Below are 19,570 nucleotides of genomic sequence, written 5' to 3'. Positions count from 1 at the left end.
CCCAGTCCTGAATGAACAGTGGATTTAAAGAGGAACACAGGCAGTTGGCTTCTACTGTGAAGGTGGGCCTGGCCAGGCCGTGTAAGTAGCTTGGTTCAGGCGAGGTGCCTGATGGGATTGAGAGTGCGTGTGTGTGACCAGGAGGAGGTAATTGTAACTTGCTCATGAGCAAGACATTCCTATCCACCAAAGTAACTCACCCCTAAAGACAAGAAGGCTTCTGTGCTGCTAAGACTGTGCGGAGTACTGACTGGTTTCTGAGCAGGCGTAGTGCGTTTTTCTTTGTTCTCCAACTTTCGGTCTGTATAAATGCATCCTGTTTTCTTTTGCGGGGAGAGACACCGTTCCGCCTGTCTCTCCCACGGCCGTGATGTGCTTTACAGATGTCTGACTGTTCAACCCACCCCGCCTTGGACATTCCCTCAACACTACCAAGTCAGAGCCTTCGTCCATCTGGCCCAATGTTGTCCGCATACTGACTGGCAGTGGCTACTTGGGGTTCCAGGGCTGATGTAGTGGTGGTGGGTCTTTCCCAGCCCTATCTAGAGGTGCTGCCAAGGATTGGTCCCTGGCACTTTCTGCATGGAAAGGAGGTGCTCTACTATGAGCTATGGTATTTCCCTTAAAAACAAAACAAGATCCCAGTCCTCATGGTTCTGAATAACGGGCTGGTTTAAATAGTGATATAAAAAGCTGCCATCCCTGAGTCATCCCTGTGGTCTCTCTACCTCAGGACTGCCCCCCCACACACACACACGGCAGAAGTGAGTCCCCAGAGGTCCAGCCAGAGAAGGGCCTTTCCCAGCCCATCAGGAATTGCCAAGGACTGACCCTGGGAGCTCCTGCACACAAGGCAGCTGCTCCACCACTGGGCCAAGGCCCTTCCCCCTTTTGTGTTTTACCTCTCCCTGCCTCCCCACCCAGCAACTCAGATCTCAGAGGGGCAGGCAGGCCTGAGAATATTGACTCAAAAATGTGGGGCTAAGACAAGCCTTAGCCTGACTATCTGTCTTATTTAGATCTCCCTTTTTGAAATGAGACAGGATGCTACAAAAAACTGAAACAAAGCAATGAATAACAATACCACTCCTTTAAAAATATAACAGAGAGCAACATAAAAATCCTAACAACACTTCAAAGGAGCACCTGTGGATTATAATCAGGATTTGCTCTCCATCCGGAGATAGCTCGAAGATGTTCTTGGGGCATTTCCCCAGGCAAAGCGGCGGCCCTGGCCGGCGACGGCGAGGAAACAAAGGCATCGGGGGCTGTCGCTGACGGAACTAGCTCCGGGGGCGACAGGCGCGGCTTCCCGGCGAGCCAACCTAGCGGCCGCGTGGGCCGACAGGCGCCCCTCTCGGAGCAGCTCCCCGCCGCTGCTCCGAGCTGACGCTTCGTTTGCGGGCGGCGGCGCGCCAGCACGGAGAAGCCTTGAGCGCGGCGCTGACAGCCGCTGCCTGCAGGCCGGCACCGCCGTCCGCCGTCCTGGGGCATCCGGCCTCCCCGAGGGACGCGGCCCGCGAGCTCGCGCCGCGCTGCCTCCGCCGGCCCCCGAGGGGGAGCGCCCGCGCGGGAGGCCCCCGAGCCGCCTCCCCGCCTCCCGCACCGGCGGCGCGCCCCGCGCCGGTGCGGGCTTGGCGGTCGCGCGGGGAGGCGCCGCGCGCGGCCGGCCGGCCGGCCCCGCTGGTCCCAGGCTGCGCCACCGCGCCGCGCGCCCCGGCCTTGGGAAGCCGGCCCAGCCGAGGCGCCGGGACTGCCCGGCCGGGGCCGAGAACTCCGGCCGGTCTGCGCGCTCCCGGGCCAGGGGACGCGTGCGCAAAGCAGCCAGAGCGCCGGGAGCGAAGTTCGCCGAGCGGGAGCCGCCGCTCCGCCAAGGGCGGGCCGGCTCCAGCTGCCCGGCCAGGCTTGGGCTGGGCAGACCGCGCTCGGGCCTCGCGCTCGGGCCCCGGGCCGGCCGGCCGAGGGCCCGCGCCCTTCCTGGGCCTGCCCACAGCAGGCACCCGCGAGGCCACATCCCAGCGGGGGCCGCTGCCCGCCGGCTCCTCCACGCAGGAGCGCGCCGCTGGGCTTCCGCTTGCCGCTCCTCCTGGCTGGCTGGAGGCCGGGGAAGCGCGTGGGCAGCAGCAGTGAGGAGCTGGGCCTCCTGGTTGGTGGGGGCACTTAAGAGGGCATCTTGCTCAAGGGCCACCCAGAACCTGCTGGCCCATTCTCTCCTGGTTCAAGTCCGGGATGCAAGCAAGAAGGCCTTGGCTGGCCACACAGAGAGGGCGCAGCGGAACTCCACTGGCAGGGAGCTGAAAAAGTGGGGCCAGGGCAAGCAGGAACAGTCTCTGCCCCAGAGAGCTTACCAAGTGCGAGGTTTGGCCAGTGGGGATGCAGACGTGGGCGAGTTATGCCTATTTGGGGAGGAGGATTAAGGGGAAGGGTGGGGGGAGCATTGCACTGGGGTCTGATAGGCCCCTGTAAGGGAGTTGCACTCTTAAGGAGCAGCCGGGGCAGAAATCTCACTGTCACAGGGGTGGTCAAAAAGACCCAGGGGCCGAGACACATGGAGCGGCCAGGCCACAGAGCCACCAGAGCCTCCCATCAAGTTCTGCTCTTGCTGCCCAGAGCTTCTGTCCAGACCCAGACAAGGTGCAGGCAGTTGCACTGGACATGGGGAGAGGAGGAGACCCCTGTGCAGGGACTGGAAGCTGCTCCTGCACATGACCCAGCTCATTTAAAAATCCAGTTTATCACACAGCGCACACTGGAAGACCTGCCACAACTCCGGATCCACAAAAGCTTCTCCCCAAACACTGAAAAGCAGCCGCCATCCTGCGACATTTCCTGTAAAGGTGCACGTACGTGCACCCTTGCACCTAGCGGCTCTGCCCAGTAACCAGCCAATACTGGATTGTGGTTCTTGTGGACCAAATACTGGATTGTGGTTCTTGTGGACCAACCCACAACACACCTGTGTGCAGCCTCCAAGCCAAGCCCAGGATGGACCCTGTGCAGAATCGGGACAAGGGTGCTCAATGCCAAAATGGAGATTGCTTGGAATGCAAATTCCACCTCAAATTCCTGCATTTATTGAATGGACAAGGAAAGCACTGAAAGGAGTAGAGATTGACAAGGCACCTACTTTAGTATGTCTAGAGTTGTTACAGCAGTAGAGCCACCCAAATACAGAGGTGATCTCATCGCTTCCAGACAGTAGTAGGAAAACATGTTTGAATTGCAATCAGGGCCTTCTCAGTGGTGGCACTGCAGTTCTGCAACATTGTCCCAGTGGAGAACTCGTTGGCTTCTGTCTTTTCGGAGAGCAGTTACTAGTTTGGTAGATTGTGGGAACGTTGTGGACATAGAATATCTTAATTTCAGCAAAGCATCTGACAAGTTTTCCCATGATATCCTTGTTGACAAGATGATAAAATGTGGATTGCACAATACTACGTTTAGGTGGATCCACAGTTAGTTGAGCAACTGTACTCAACAAACACTAATAGCTCGCCATCCTCCTGGAGGGAGGTTTATAGGATGCCACAGGGCTCTGCCCTAGGCCCTGTGATATTCAAGATGAATATGAGCCAGCAGTGTGATGCAGCTGCTAAAAAAGCTAATGCAATCTTGGATTGCATAAACAGAAGTGTAGTATCCAGGCCATCTGAAGTAATAGTTCTGCTCTATTCTGTGTTAGGCCACATTTAGAGTAATGTGTCCAGTTCTGAGCGCCATAATTTAAGAAAGACAAACTAGAGCACATGCAGAGAAGAGTGACCAAGGCCCAATCTACACGGCCAATTTAGTGTGGCGTGACAGCTATCAGGGTAGCTGCGTGACAGAAGATGCTGTCGCCAATCCACAACAACCCCACAGCTTCCCTCTGGAAAAGGCACATTTTCGTCAAGTCCTTTGAGTGAGTCTTTTTTCCGTAAATGCAGCTCCTGTGCAGTTCTGCTGCAGTGTGCCCCATCCCCTCGCATTAACTCCTGGGCATGCCTATTTCTGTGACCTGGCAGTGACCTGGGCAAGGGGTGAGGCTGCCCCCTTTTCTCCTCCCATTCCCTCCCCCCCTTCACAGTAGGGCTGCTTTCCCATTCACGGTATCTAGCCTCTTTTCCCCATTCGCAGTACTGCAGTAGCACTGTTTGGGGCATTTGCAACAGCACAGTAGCTGCTTTCCCCATTTACAGTATGTAGCCTCCATTTCCCATTCAGAATAGTGCAGTCGCACTGTTTCAAGCATTCACAATAGGGCAGTAGGTGCTTCACCCATTGAGATTATGCAGCCAGTTTTCCCATTCACAATAGCGCGGTATCTTTTAATCTTTCACAATATCCCAATGCTGGATGCGAGGGGAGAGGTGTGGGGAAACTACAGGGGCTTAATTCAGCACTTCCAGTAAACTTCCCTGAGCAGGGGAGCATGGACGGGTGGGGAACAAGCCCCTCTCGTTCGCTGAGCAGCACTTACAGGGTTGATGATATTCGGTTCTGCTCCGCCCACCCAGCCCCGAAGTATGGGGATTGCAAGTGCTGTGTGACCTGCAAAAGCGGGGTTTAGGTGGTGTATACTCCACTTTTCTTGCTTCGTCTGCCCCTGACAGACCAAAGTGATTTCATGAAAATCTGGATATAACCAGAAAGCGCTTCTCATTCTGTCTCCATGTAGGTGGAGCCCAGGATGGTGAGGGGTCTGGGAAACCAAGTCCTATAAGGAATGGTTGAAAGAGCGGAGTATGTTTAGCCCAGGCAGGAGAAGATTAAGTAGAGACATGATAGAGTTTTTCAAATATCTGAAAGGCTGCCATGCAGAAGATGGAGCAGACTTGTTCTCTGTAGCTCCTGAGGGCCGGACTGGAGCCAACGGGTGGAAATTGCAGAGAAGCAGATTTCAGCAGAGCATCAAGAGAAACGTCCTGGGAGGGAAGCTGTTCCGCAATGGAACGAACTCTGCCTCAGGAGGAGGTGGGCTGTCCTTCGCTGGGGGGATTGAGGAAGAGGTTGGGCGGCTGCCTGTCAGGGATGCTGTAGCTGCGCCTGCATTGTAGACCCTGTGTTGAGCAAGGGGTTGGACTAGATCTCTGACATTGAAAACACCTTGAAAACAATGCAGTGATGACTCAAAGCCAACATGGATTTGTCAAGAACAAATCCTGCCAGACAAATTCGATCTCATTTTTTGATCAGGGAACCTCCCTTGTGGACCGTGGGAATGCTGTAGACATCATATACCTCGACTTCAGCAAAGCTTTCGACCAAGTGCCCCATGATATCCTGATGAGCAAACTAGCTCGAAGTGGGCTAGAGGAAACAACGATCCGGGGGATCCACAGTTGGCTACAGAATCGGACTCAAAGAGTGCTTATCCATGGGACCTTCTCAAGCTGGGGAGAGGGAAGGAGCAAATTCCTGGTGCTAAGCCCAGGAATTTGGGGTTGGAACAAGAACCAAGCACACAAGTACAAAAACCCACTCCTGGTTCCACACACACACTCTGGTAGTTTTTCAGGACCATTTGGAGGTGGGGAGCTTTTTATCTGCTGCTATAATTAAGACAATTGGGAGAAGGAAATCTAATAGGCCAGCAGCACAGAAATATATTAAATAATAGTGTTGGTTTTTTCCTCTGTTTCACAGAACAATTGTGCATTTTCCACTAAGATTTTAGAAGTTTTAATATATTTGTACATTGAGCGCTTTCGAGAGCTCAAAATCTCGGCAAACCATAGGGCAGGTCGGTACTGCCTCCATACTGCAAAAAGGGGCAGGGAGGCCAACAGAATAGTTGCTTCCCCCGGGCAACCTTGCAAGTTCATGGCTGGGGAGGGACTTGAAATGTGGAATTCTTGGCTTGCACCCTTGTCATTGACCTACTGGAGCACGCACGTTTTTACATATATGAACCCCCTGCTTGCAGACATCAGGCTCACAAGATAGATCTCTCCCCAACATGCTAGTTGTCATGTGCGGTCTGTGAAATGTGGCAGAGCCTGAAGAAGAATGCCATCCCCCCTGCCCTGCAACTGATACAGTCCTGTAAGGTTTAAACCGTGGGTGGCAAACATGTGGCCCCCCAGATGTTGGACTGCAACTCCACCACGGAGCCCTCACCATTGGCTATGCTGGCTAGAGCTGATGGGAGCTGGAGTCCAACAACATTTGGAAGGCAACACATCCCCCACCCCCAGTCTAACCCATTCAGCTTTGCCAACTGTAACTCAGCTCTTGGATACCAGAAGGCTCAGATTTAATCTTGCTGCCATTCTCACACACCACACACAAACACAATTATTACACACCCTCACACTAACCACCACCACGGCAGGCGTCTTCACAATAAACACTCATGACTGCCCAAGCAGAAAGTGGAAAGAAGTGGGTTCTTCCTCTCCTTTCGGGTTACAAAGGATTTTAAAAGGGTTCTGTATGGGCGGGCGGGCGGGCTAGGAAGAATGTGTGGCCAGGCCTTGTGACGTGCTCCCATTGCCAGAACTGTGGAATACTTCCATACTGGCACCAACAGGATGAGAGAATGCTTATTTAGGAGATACAGGCCCCATGGACAGGGCTGGGTGAAGCGACGTCTGGCCATTATTAGCTTTGCAAAACCTCCAACCTGGTTATCCAGCAAAACCAGGATTTACTGCTCAGACTAGCAAGATACCAGCAGCCGGGCAACACAGGATGGAATATGAAAAAGGGCTGGATGCACCCCATCTCGGAAGCTAAGCAGGGTCAGCCCTGATTGGTACTTGGATGGGAGACCGCCTGGGAATCGGGCTTCCTGCGTTGAGCAGGGGGTTGGACTCGATGGCGTTGTAGGCCCCTTCCAACCCTACTATTCTATGATCTATGAAATCTGTTTGAAAGGGTGACTTAAGGAGAAGCCCCAAGGAATGCAAAACAGTATTTCTGCCCACAGCCACAATTTGGATAAACACCCAATTTAAACGAGAGACTGCCTGTGGGTTAAGTCCAGCTCGCCTCGCCTGTTGCATATCTTGCCAGCTCTGGTGGATCCTGGACGGTGGGCCCAGGGCCCTAGGCCCAGCCTGCTCAGCGTGCCCAGGCCACATCCTTACCATCCTCCCAGCCCAGCTGCAATTCCAGCTGCTGCAGAAAGGTATGGCTACAAATGACAGCTCTTCTTTCAGGGCAAGCAGAAAGACGCACCAAGGCAGCAGTGGGCATGTCTATCGTGGCTGCACAGGCAGGCAGAAATGCCATAGAAAGTGGGACTGGCCGAGAGAATTGGGCTTGCTAGTGGTGTTTAAAAAAAAACACACACAATTATTTCTCGCCCTTATGGGTATGCAAATGAAAGTTACGCAAATTTAAAAGCCTGGCTTCTGCTTTCCTGTGCAATACGTTAATTTTCATCCCAGCTGTTTTCAATCGTGGTTAAGCATTTTACTGCATTAAGCTGCAGAGCGACCAATGAGTAGTTGCAGCTGTGCTCCTCTGTCCGGCCTACTGCCCTTACCAAGCCTCTGAGCAATAAGCTTTCTTTTCCTTATGGAAAAGAAAAATGTGTAATGTTATCAATGACTAGTGATGTGATGTGAACTGGGGTCCATCTGCATGTGCCCACTGCCCACTCTGGCTGTACTTGGTCCATGTGGAGCACCACATCTGGAGGGCCCCAGGTTGGGGAGGCTGCTGTGGCGCGATGGCCACCTGGAAGACCTCCAGTGAGGGAGAGTCCACTGTCCAGGCAACCGATTCCATGGTCAAACTGCTCCTACTGCTGAGAAGTTTCTCCCAATGTTCAGCCAAGACCCGCACTTGATCTAGTCCTGCTCTAGGGCAGCAAACAGCGAGTCTTTGCCCTCTTGTCTGTGTCAGCCCTTCGGGGAGCGTGTCCTGCCCGAGTCTTTGCTTTTCCAGGCTAAACCACCCCAGCCGCTTCCCTCATTCCCCAGACCATCTTCACTGCCCTCCTCCGAAGACTATTCCATTCGGTCCCCAGCCTTCTTAAAGGGTGGCACCCACACCTGGACACAGGCTCCAGAAAAGGCCTGCCCAGTGTGGAATGAAGTGGAACTCTGACTTCCTGCGACTTGGGAACTAGGATTCTATCAATGCTGCCTAAAATTGCAGTAGGGTTTTTTGCAGCCACAGCACATGGCTGACTCAAGTTCCACTGCAATCCTGAGATCCTTCTCACACGTACTCCTGCCAAGCCGGGCTTCCCCGATCCTATACCAGTGCTTTTGGGACTTCCACTCCCAATTGCAGAACTTTGCATTTGTCTGTTGAATTTCGTTTTGTTCATTTCGGCTCAACTTTCCATTCTCTCAGGGTCAATGTGAACATTGTTCCAATCTTCTGAGGTGTTTGCTGCTATCCCTCCCAGTTCTGTGTCAGCTGCAAAACTGATAACTCTCCGCCGCCCCCCATCCCTTTTATCTAAGTCACTGATAAAAAGATGCACTATCACCAAGCCCAGGACAGAGTTCCGAGGTGCCATACAGTTAGAAAGCCACCGTGCTGCCAGATCAGAGAAGCAGCGAGAGACATCTCTGGCAGCCTTAGGAATGCAGCGCCTTCATGACATCCACCAATGCTGCTGGATTTACAAGCGGGGAAAACAGGACTGGCTAAACTGGGCTGTGGCGAATCTCCTCCACTGGGCTCCCTTCACCCAAGCTGCTTTCCCACTTCAAGCCCAGCCCCTCAGCCAGCCACCCGATCCAAGCATGTTTCCTGGGATGCAACGCGGTGATCAGCACACAGGCCTCTTTTCCATTCAGTGGAGCTCATGGCATTCACTGCCTGTCCCCACCTAGAATGCTCCAGCCTCCTGTAGCTTTTTTTTATAAACTCTAGTGTCCCATTTTATGTCCCAGCCTATATTGCAGGCTCTGGGCAGGCTATAGGCTTTAGAGTTCTGTAAATGGATGCTTAAGGATGCAGAAGTCTGTAGTTTAAATTGCACTTCAGCCCCAAACTTAGCTGATGGCCTAAACCACTGTCCTCTCAGCCTGCCATCTGCAAAGTGAGAATACTGGCCTACCTTACAGGATTGTTGTTAAGGATTACCTATAAAGGCACTGTAGAGGGGATTATTAATAAATTTAAGCTTGCACTATAAAGACTACTTATGATGAACCTGGAGCAAGGCAGGTTCTCTCCCGTCCTCAAAACACCCACCTGGCCTCTCCTCATCCTCTTAGCCTCCGTTCCCAAGGGTAACAAAGTTTGCAGGGTGCGTAGCGGATACTCTTGGCCATATTCTTCCCTCTGGATCCTGGCCTCACCCTACATTGTTTCCTTGTTGCTTATTTTAGATTGTGGTCTCCTTACAGACAGGGACCTGTCAAACAAGGAGGGGTTGTCTGGCTGGGTCCAGGAGGTTGTAAATTCCTCCTTGAGAGAGGGAGTGGTGCCTGCCGCTTTAAAAGAGGCAGTAATTAGACCACTCCTGAAAAAGCCTGACCTGGACCCAGAGGATGTTAACAATTATAGGCCAGTGGCCAACATCCCCTTCCTGGGCAAGGTGCTTGAGCGGGTGGTTGTAGGACAGCTCCAGGCACTCTTGAATGAAACGGATTATCTAGATCCATTTCAATCGGGCTTCAGGCCTGGTTTTGGAACGGAAACTGCCTTGGTTGCCCTGTGGGATGACCTCTGCCGGGAGAGGGACAGGGGGAGTGCGACCCTGTTGATTCTCCTGGACTTCTCAGCAGCTTTTGATACCATCAACCATGGTATCCTTCTGGATAGGTTGTCTGGGTTAGGAGTTGGAGGCAGTGCACTACAGTGGTTGCAGTCCTACTTGGATGGCCGATTCCAGAAGGTGGTGCTGGGGGATTATTGCTCTGTGCCATGGCAATTGTGCCATGGGGTTCCACAGGGCTCTATTCTATCCCCCATGCTGTTTAACATCTACATGAAACCGCTGGGGGAGGTTATCCGGAGGTGTGGGCTGAGGTGCCATCAATATGCAGATGACACCCAGCTCTACCTCTCTTTCTCATCAAAACCAGGTGAGGCAGTGGCTGTTCTGAATCAGTGCCTGGGCACGGTAATGGACTGGATGAGGGCTAATAAACTGAAACTCAATCCAGACAAGACAGAGGTACTGTTAGTGGGTGGTTTGTCTGCCTGGCTAGGTGATATTCAACCTGTTCTGGAGGGGGTTGCACTCCCCCTAAAGGATCAAGTTCGTAGTTTGGGGGTGCTCTTGGATCCAGAACTGTCACTTGAGGCACAGGTGAACTCAGTGGCACGGAGCACTTTTTATCAGCTTAGGCTGGTATACCAACTACGTCCTTATCTGGACAGAGATAGCCTAGCTACAGTTATCCATGCCCTGATAACTTCTCGTCTGGATTACTGCAATGCGTTATACGTGGGGCTGCCTTTGAAAACGGTCTGGAAACTTCAGCTGGTCCAAAATAGGGCAGCAAGATTGTTAACAGGGACTGGCCTGTGAGCTCATATTACGCCAGTACTTTTCCAGCTGCACTGGCTGCCAGTCCATTTCCGGGCCCGATTCAAAGCGCTGGTGTTAACATTCAAAGCCCTTAACGGCTTGGGGCCAGGTTACCTGAAGGATCACCTCCTCCCATATGTGCCTGCCCGGACCTTAAGATCATCGTCAGCGGCCCTTCTCCATGAGCCCCTGCCAAAGGAAATGAGGCGGGTGGCTATTAGGAGGAGGGCTTTTTCTGCTGTGGCACCCCGGCTCTGGAACGAGCTCCCTAGTGAGGTTCGCCTGGCGCCTACATTGTATTCCTTTCGGCGCCAGGTGAAGACCTTTTTATTTTCCCAGGCATTTTAGCATTTTAGCTTTCTAAATTTTTATCTTTGCTGTTTTAAATCTGTATTTTAAACTCCTACACTGCTGCTAGGTTTTATTGTGGTTGTATTGTTATATTGTGGTTTTAATGTTCTATATATTTTACATTGTTTTATTGTGTGTTGTTTGGTTTTAATTTTTGTGAACCGCCCAGAGAGCTTCAGCTATTGGGCGGTATAGAAATGAAATAAATAAATAAATATAAATAAATATGTGGCCACTCTAATTCAGGTACTGCGTATTGATAAGCTTAGCACAAATAATAGTTTTTAAAGAGTGAGGGAAGAAGAGGTAAGCAGGGGAAATGATTTCAGAAGACAGATCTTATCCATAGAAAGCCTAGTTCTGACTATGGGGTGGAGGGTTCTTTGCATAGCTGCCGCAAGTGTTTCACGCCCATGGTCACAAAATGCTTTCCTCAGGACCCTCAGTGCACCACAGAGGGGCAGGGAGCCAAAGCATGCGCCAGAATGTCCCCAGGCCCATCTGCTCCTCGCCACAAACACAAGCAGCCGTCTTGGGCAAGCCTTCCCTGGGGCTCTCTGCTCTCAGCCCACCCCCAGCTGCAGCAGGTTGCAGTGATTCCAGGACCTCTGGGCACGCTCCCTGTAAGCGCTGGAAGTGCAGCCACTCCCCTGTGGCCACGAAGTACGGCCACGGCAGAGACGAGATGGGAGGACTTAGCTCTGGCTGCTCTGCCATGCTGCCCTCCAACAGCTGCGCCGCCAGCTGTCCTGATAGCAAGGCAGGTTTCGTGAGCAGCTCCATGTGCCTTTAATCGGACAGGGAGAGTTGTGGGGGGGGGGGCAGGTTAACATACACGCAGCACTGCAGTCCCAATCTGGATTGGATCTCCCCCGCATTAAAAACCCACAGCAGAACCTATTTGCACATCTTGTCTATTTTGCCCCAAACCCTGAGAGAGGAAGAGCAAACCCTCTCCACCTTCTCCATACCATGCCTAGGCCTGTAGGTCACCACCACTTACTTATTCCTACCCTAAAGAACACGCGGTGCGTTTCACTGTTCCTCATGGGAGAAGCTTCAGGAGAAAGCAATGAGGCATCAGTTTTGCCCTTCAGGTAGCTACCAGAGTTGCTGGCAACATGGAGCCAACTGTAAAAAGAGAAGAATGCTGGGCAAGGGATCTCAGGACATTTTGCCCAGGCCTCACTGTCCAAGCAGGCTGGCATTCACTCATTCACTCCAACATACTTTGGGGTAGCCTTTAAGGGTGGAGCCCTCAGTACTGGGACCTGATCTGTGCTAAAGGGAAAACAAGAGTGACAGAGGAGGCCCTCTAGGGTCCTGTGTCCTTCTTTGGCGCACTGTTTTTCTCTGCAACCAGCTTTTCTTGCCCTGCCACATGGGGCAAGGAATTGGAGAAAGGGTCACCGAGGAAGCTGCTGTGAGCACCTCCCCAGGGAGTGGCAGGAGGAGGCTGCCGCTCTAGGGAGTGCCACTGACCAGTCAACAGTAGCCGGAGAAAAGGAAGCAGAGTCCAGGGGCTGCACCAGGTAGCAGAACCACTTTGGAAAGCTCAGCCTCTTCAACAAACCCGCAACCCAGGATTTCATTTTCATGCCCAAGGCGTAAGCCAGTTTGTCCCTACACTGGTTTACAATAGCAATGCCAAGCCTGAAATGCTGCCCTGGCATTGCATTTCTCACCTACATCAACCCCTGTATAGGAGCACAAGAGAGCAGACATTATTCAATGTCACCAAAAATTCAGTTGCATATTTCTGCATATGCAACTGAAAAACAGGGACATTTGAGAGGCGTGAGAGGCAATGTAGCAGAAACTGAAGTTCCTGGCCAAGGTGAGATTTGACCCATCAACTCACCACGGCTGCAGTCTTGCTCAGCATAGCTGGGAATAAGCAGGACTTCACATCAGGCCAACAGCCACAGGGCCATGCTGTAAGTGGCCTTAGGCCCACCACTAGCTACAGTATCAGGACCGAACCACAGGCCTACCTTACTGGACTGCTGTTAAGTGTTACCAGGATAAGGTGTGTGATCATGAACTGCAGGTATGCCCATACACTTACAAACATTTCCTCTTGGTTGTACAGTGCTTTGTGAAGGTGTAGCCCTAAAAAGAGACTTTAAAAACCTTAATTTCATAAACCCAGGACTCATTCTGCAATGCAGCAAAGCTCCTAAGCAGGCCAGAAACTCTGCCTGCACCAATATGAGGGCTGTGATGCTTAATCAATTTAGCGTGTGTTGCATTAGAAGAGGCATTCCCTCCTTTGTGTGGTGGGGGGGGGAGGAAGGCCTCTTTTAAAGTGATGCCTGCCTGCCATGAGAGGTGCTTGCATCCCCCCAGACAGAAACTCTCTCTTCAGAACTTGGTGTTTCCATCTATAGGCAAGCTTACAGAGATTTAATCAAAGTGATGAGAGCCATCTGATCAATCCACTGAGATGTTCTTAAGAGGGCGGCAGAGGGGAGATGGAGGCAGGGAGAGGACAGGGCAAGCCAGGGGCTGTCCCTCACCCCCCTACAGACCAGCTCTGGGCTGCGCTCCGCACTGGCAACAGCTGCCACACCGCTGCCACCAAACAAGCCCACAGCGGCTTGTTTGCACCACTCCTATCCAGACCTCTCTCCAGGAGTTCAGCTCCTCTCCTTGCCACGTTGGCCTCTTGCATTTCAATCCCGCTTCCTAGACAGGTTGGCCATTTGCTGCAGGGTTCTGTTTTCTGGTTCTCCCAAGGCAGCTGGACCAGATCAGAGGCACAGCTTGGGGAAACCAAGACAGGGACCTGGAAAGCGGAAACACCTCGGCCTCAACAGCTGGAGGTGCACGTTGGGTTATAAGAACTGACCTGCCTAGAGAGGAGCTGCCCTCTCTGCTCCCCCGCCTCCTGCATGGACGCTGGCTTGGGTGCCCCTCCTGGCTGGAGAGCCAGCGGCCGCGAGCAGGAAGGCGCTCCGAGAGCCAAGAGGTCCTCGGCTGGAGCAGCACAACTGGCCCGCACTTGCATGCAGCCCCGCGCCCCTTGGCCAGCGGAGGGGCAGCTCGTGGAGGCTCCTGGTGAGTCTTCCCAAATGGCTCCTCTGTTTAATGAAGAAACTCACTAGAAAAAGGGAGCCTATTAATTTCAGTAATAGTTTTCAAAGGGCCTATTTAATTGTAGGCAAACCTAGGCTATTCTTACACAAACGCACGCGCGCACAGGCACTAAAAACAATGGCTGCACTTGTTTGACCTTTCAAAGTATCTCCAAGGCCAAAGTATCTCCAAGGCCACCCCCGGAAGAAAAGATGCGGAGTTCCTGGTAGCCAAACTGGTTTGCAGATTTCTGCTACAATGGGCAAAAGAGACAGATCAGAAAACACATCAGACTTCTGGGTGGTCAACTCAGCCTAGCCAGAGGGAGCAGGCCAGCTGGCAAATACAACATAAGACAGTCAGGATTGGTGTGAAATTCAGCAAGGCCCAGGGATATAACCAAGAACAAGTTGCAGAAGCAGCAAAGAGAGGCATTTTTACTCTATCCTCAGAATGTCAAGGGAACTGAAGGGGGAGTACCCAATTTTTAGGAAGAGAGGCTGGGACTCTTGAGCTTTGCTTCTGTTAAAGAATTAGAATTAGAAATTCTAATTCTAAAAATTCAGTGTTAAGAGTTCTAAAATCTTAATATAAAAACACTTTGGTTATATTGGGGGTGGGGCAAAACTTACCCCAGCAGCGGGTGCAATACTGCCCCTCCCAGCAGCTACCCTTCCTCCCTCTGCCCCTACAGCCTTCCCTACCCGGGGGCCCTCCAGAGGTGTTGACCTGCAACTCGTATCACCCCCAGCCATCATGGATGGTTCTGCTGGCTGGGGAAGATAGGCGTTATAGTTCAAGACATCTGGAGGAGTCCAGATTGGGGAGGCTGCCCTAGGACTCCCCTCCTCCAAGCAACAGGGCATTCCTAAACCCTAACATTGTGGAGGCAGCCTAGGACCCAGGATATGGTGCTAAGCCACTTTGAGACTGCTGTAGAGTTTATAGCATAGGGCAGATTATCCCTTTGATTGCAAAGGGATGCCTGTGGTTCAGCCAAGAGCAGAGCACATTTATTTTTTTTTATTTTGGCCATGGTGGGCCATTTGTCAGTTTCACACACACACACACACACACACACTCTGTTTGAGCACATCAAGAAGCCCATACAAGACTTTGACAGCAGCGAAGAGGTGGAACAGGGTTGCCAAAAGGCAAAAGCAGATTTGCCTTTTCACTTACAGGTCTGTAAATCAGGCCTGAAGAAAAAGACAGGCAGACAAAGAAAAGGCAAAGTCAACAGAAGAAACTCCCACATTTATAATGCTGGCAGGTACTGTTCTGGTTGCCTCTAGTTTCTAAAAAGCAGTATCAGAAAAGGGTAAGCAAATCAGACAGAAGCATCTTTCCTCTAAAGAAAGGCTGAAGGGTCCTCAGTTTAGAGAAGTGTAACTGCGGGGTGCAGAAGAGGACGTAACAAAACAGCCAGAGAATCATAGGAGGGCTGGAAGGGGCCTCCAAGACCATTGAGTACAACCCCCTGCTCAGTGCAGGAATCCAGTCAGATCATGAATGGGGTGGAGAGAGAGATCCCCAACTCCCCCACCACAGTGCGAGGCCTGGGGGTTGCCCAAGGAAGGTGGCAGGCAGTTGTCCAGGGCTGACTGGAGTATGCATTTGGTGGAGCTGTGATTGAGCCATGGAGCTCACGGTCACGAGGCACAGCGATGGCCACGCTGAGGCAGTCGACTGCTTTGGCAAGCTGGGGACAGTCCGGGGGAGCAGTGATGGGCTGGTCCTGCACTGGGCCAGGGCCCCTGTTGGTGGGTTCTGGCTTCCTCTTTGCTGAGTGCAACCTGAGGCACCCCCAGAACCGGGGCAGAAGCTGCTTGGCTCAGAATGCAACAAGGCTGCAAGAAGCACTCTGCTATGCGCCAAGCGCCTGCCAATCATGCCAGCAGCACCTCTCTGCTTTGGGGGCCTGGAGGGCAGAAGCAGGCAGGCTTCTCACCACGTGGCAGCACCACAGGGATGAGGCAAATGGCTGCTGGCGATATTCAGGGAAGGTGTGCACACGGGTGAGGCACATGCAGTTACGCCTTTTTTTTAAGTGCACAAGCTCAAGACTCAGTAGAGCTTGCATGTCGCTTTCAAAAGTGCACATTTTGAATTTAGCTTTGAAAACAGCCCTTCACAAACTAGTGCATTATGTTAACTGGTCAGATGCACCATCCCGCAGCTTGTTTCCATCACGTCCAATGTGTGGGGGGGGTCAAGATTTTGAATTCTGAGGATCACATGCACATCTCTGCAGCCAAACTGAAGATCTCGAGGTACCAGGACGTCCGCACCCTTACGGCACACGCGGGGCCGCGCTGCGCGCACACCGCAACCCCCCCCCCCCCGCTGCGTTGACTTGCGGCTGCGGCCGCGCGGCGACGCTCGAGCGGAGCCCGCGACGCGACGCGACGCTCGGCCGCATGCCGGACCCCGGCAGCCCGCCACGGCCCCGCCCGCCTCGCGCAGCGCAGCGCAGCGCAGCGGCCGCTGCGTCGCCCGCCGGCAGCCCGGCCGCGCCAGCGCGTCTGCCGGACTGCGCGCCCCCGAGGCCGGCGGGACTCGCCCCCGGGAAGCCTGCGCGCATCGCGCGGCTGCGGCGGAGGCAGAAGGCCGCCCGCCCGCCCCGCCCGCCCCGGGCAGCCCGCGCCCAGGCCGCGAACGGCGCCGCGAGCTCCGCCCCGCAGCGCCTCGAGCCCGGCGCGCGGCTTGGCCCGCCAGGCCGCCTCGCCTCGCCTCGCCTCGCCTCGCCTCGCCTCGCCGCTGCCCGGGGCCGGGCCGGGCCGGGGCCGGGCGCGCCGCCGCTCGCGCCGGGCAGTCCGGGGAGCGGCGCCGGCGGCTCGGGCCTCCGCGCCCCGCCCGGCGCCGCTTGCTCACGCCGCCGCGCGGGTGGGCGCGGGACGCCCGCGGCGCTGCGCACACGCTCGCCGGCGCCCGGCCGCCGCTGCCGCTACTCACCCAGCGCCGCCACGCTGCGGACCTCCCCGCGGGGCAGCTGGGCCGAGTCCAGGAGGCGGAACCAGCCGTTGGGGTAGGCGGGCGGCAGCAGCCCGGCGCGCCGGCTCCTGCGCATCCGGCGGGCGGCCTGTGCGCGGCTCCGGCCGGCCTCGGGCAAGTAGCCCACCTGGTCCGCGGTCCGGAGCAGCCGCAGCGGCCGCAGCGCCAGCCAGAGGCCCGCCGCGGCGGCCGCCACCAGGAGCAGCAGCTGCGGGGCCAAGAGCGGCGGAGGCAGCATCGCCGCCGCCCAGCGCGCTGCCTCCGGGAGCGGGACGGCCAGCGACAGCAGCGCGGCGGCGGCGGCGAGGGCCAGGAGCGCGTCCAGCCCCATCGCGCTCGCGACTCCCGCCCCGCCCCGGCCTGGCCGCGGTTATAGGCGTCGCCTGGCGGGGGGCGGGGCGGGGCGGGGCGGCTCCTCCGGGAGGACGCAGCGGAGCTCGCCCGCCGCACCCTTCCGCGCGGCAGGGAGCCGCAGCCGCCTCTGAACCCTCCGCGTCCTTCGTAAGTGCGGTGCCCAGAACTGGACCCAGTACTCCAGATGAGGCCCAACTGGTACTTTCTGGGATTTGGAAGCGATGCTTCTCTTAATGCAGCCCAAAAGAGCATTGGCCTTATTTGCAGCCACATCAAGGGACTGGAAACAAAGCCCTAGGAGGAGAGACTGAAGGAACTGGGCATGTTTAGCCTTGAGGGGAGAAGACTGAGGGGAGACAGGATAGCGCTCTTCAAGGACTTGAAAGGTTGTCCCAGAGAGGAAGACCAGGATCTCTTCTTGGTATCCCAGAGTGCAGGACACGGAATCATGGGCTCAAGTTACAGGAAGCCAGATTCCGGCTGAACATCAGGAAAAACTTCCTGACTGTTAGAGCAATACCACAGTGGAACCCATTCCCTAGGGAGGCGGTGGGCTCTCCCACACTGGAGGCCTTCAAGACGAGGCTGGACAGCCGCCTGTCAGGGATGCTCTGACTTGGATTCCTGCATTGAGCAGGGGGTTGGACTCGATGGCCTTGTAGGCCCCTTCCAACCCTACTATTCTATGATTCTATGATCACATTGTTGGCTCATATTGAGCTTGTGATCGACGACAATTCCAAGATCCTTCTCACTTGTAGTATTGTTGAGCCAAGTATCCCCCATCTTGTAACTGTGCATTTGGTTTCTTTTTCCTAGGTGCAGAACTTGGCATTTATCCCTATTAAATTCAATTTAAATTCAATTGTTTTCTCCCCAGCGCTCCAGTCTATCAAGATCACTTTGAATTTTGTTTCTGTCTTCCAGGGTATTAGCTATCCCGTCCAATTTTGTATCATCTGCAAATTTGATCAGCATTCCCTGTACCTCCTCCTCCAAGTCATTCATAAAAATGTTGAAGAGCACTGGGCCCAGGACTGAGCCATGCGGTACCCCGCTTGTTACCTCTCCCCAGTTTGAGAAGATCCCATTGAGAAGCACTCTTTGAGTCCGATTCTGTAGCCAGCTGTGGATCTACCTGATGGTTGTTTTATCTAGCCCACTTTGAGCTACTTTGCTCATCAGGGTATCATGGGGCACTTTGTTGAAAGCTTTGCTGAAGTCGAGGTATATTATGTCCACAGCATTCCCACAGTCCACAAGGGAGGTTACCTGATAAAAAAAAATGAGATCAGATTCATCTGGCAGGATTTGTTCTTGACAAATCCATGTTGGCTTTGAGTCATCACTGCATTGTTTTCAAGGTGCTTACAGAATGATTGCTTTATAATCTGCTCCAGAATTTTCCCAGGGATACATGTCAGGGTGACTGATCTGTAGATCCCAGGTTCCTCCTTTTTGCCCTTTTTGAAGATAGGGACAACATTAGCCCTCCTCCAATCATCTGGCACTTCCCCCGTCCTCCATGATTGCTCCAAGAAAATAGACAGCGGTTCTGAGAGTTCTTCTGCCAGTTCCTTTGTTACTCTAGGATGCAGTTCATCTGGCCCTGGAGATCTGAACTCATTCAGAGTAATTAGGTGTTCCTTGACCACATGCCTATTGATCTCAAGCTGCACTCCTGCCCCTTCAACCTGTACTTTGCCTTTGCCAGGGGGTTCATGGGCCATCCTGTGGGAGAAGTCTGAGCCAAAGTAGGGATTGAGCACTTCTGCCTTTTCTGTGTCATCTGTTATCATTTTGCCATCCTCATTTAATAACTGAACAACCATTTCTTTCCTTTGTCTTTTACTATGGATGTAGCTGAAGAAAGCCTTTGTGTTGCTTTGAGCATCCCTCGCTAACCTCAGCTCGTTCTCAGCTTTAGCCTTCCTGACGCCATCCCTGCAATTCTGTGCTACCTGCCTGTACTCTTCCTTTGTTACTTGGCCTTCTTTCCACTTCCTGTATGTGTCCTTTTTTGTTTTCAGGTCATTTCTAAGCTTTTTGTGAAGCCACATTGGCTTCTTCTGTTGTCTTCCGCCTTTTTTTCTTGTTGGAATTGTTTGTAATTGTGCCTTTAGAATTTTTGAAAACTCCCACCCATCTTGGACTCCTTTTCTTGTTAGAGTCGCTTGCCATGGGACCTTATGTATCATTGTTCTGAGTTTATTAAAATCGGCTTTCCTAAAATCCAGGGTATGCGTTTGGCTACACTCTGCTTTTGCTTCCTTTAGAACCAAGAACTCTAAGTCATCTCTGTTGGTTAGGATCAGCCTAGTTCCTAGTTCCTTCTAGTCTAGTTCCTTCCTCTACTGTCTGTAGGAG

General features: G+C 53.6%; 1 protein-coding gene across 1 annotated transcript in view; it reads right to left on the bottom strand.

Moving 5' to 3' along the window:
* LOC146335856 (cholesterol 7-desaturase nvd-like) overlaps nt 1-17,196 on the bottom strand; it is a 28,244-nt gene extending 11,048 nt beyond the window's left edge. Inside the window, exon 1 of the mRNA XM_084821502.1 lies at nt 16,811-17,196. Coding sequence (XP_084677628.1) covers nt 16,811-17,180 — 370 coding nt within the window. The 5' untranslated portion in view covers nt 17,181-17,196. The remainder of the gene's footprint in view (nt 1-16,810) is intronic.
* Nucleotides 17,197-19,570: the final 2,374 nt, after the last annotated feature.

The sequence above is a fragment of the Heloderma suspectum genome, chromosome 14, assembly GCF_057233095.1.
Source record: "Heloderma suspectum isolate Gila_16-S chromosome 14, 16-S_ref, whole genome shotgun sequence".
Lineage (NCBI taxonomy): Eukaryota > Metazoa > Chordata > Lepidosauria > Squamata > Helodermatidae > Heloderma > Heloderma suspectum.
Note: the sequence above shows the minus strand (reverse complement) of the source record. Positions and strands in the feature narration are given on the sequence as shown.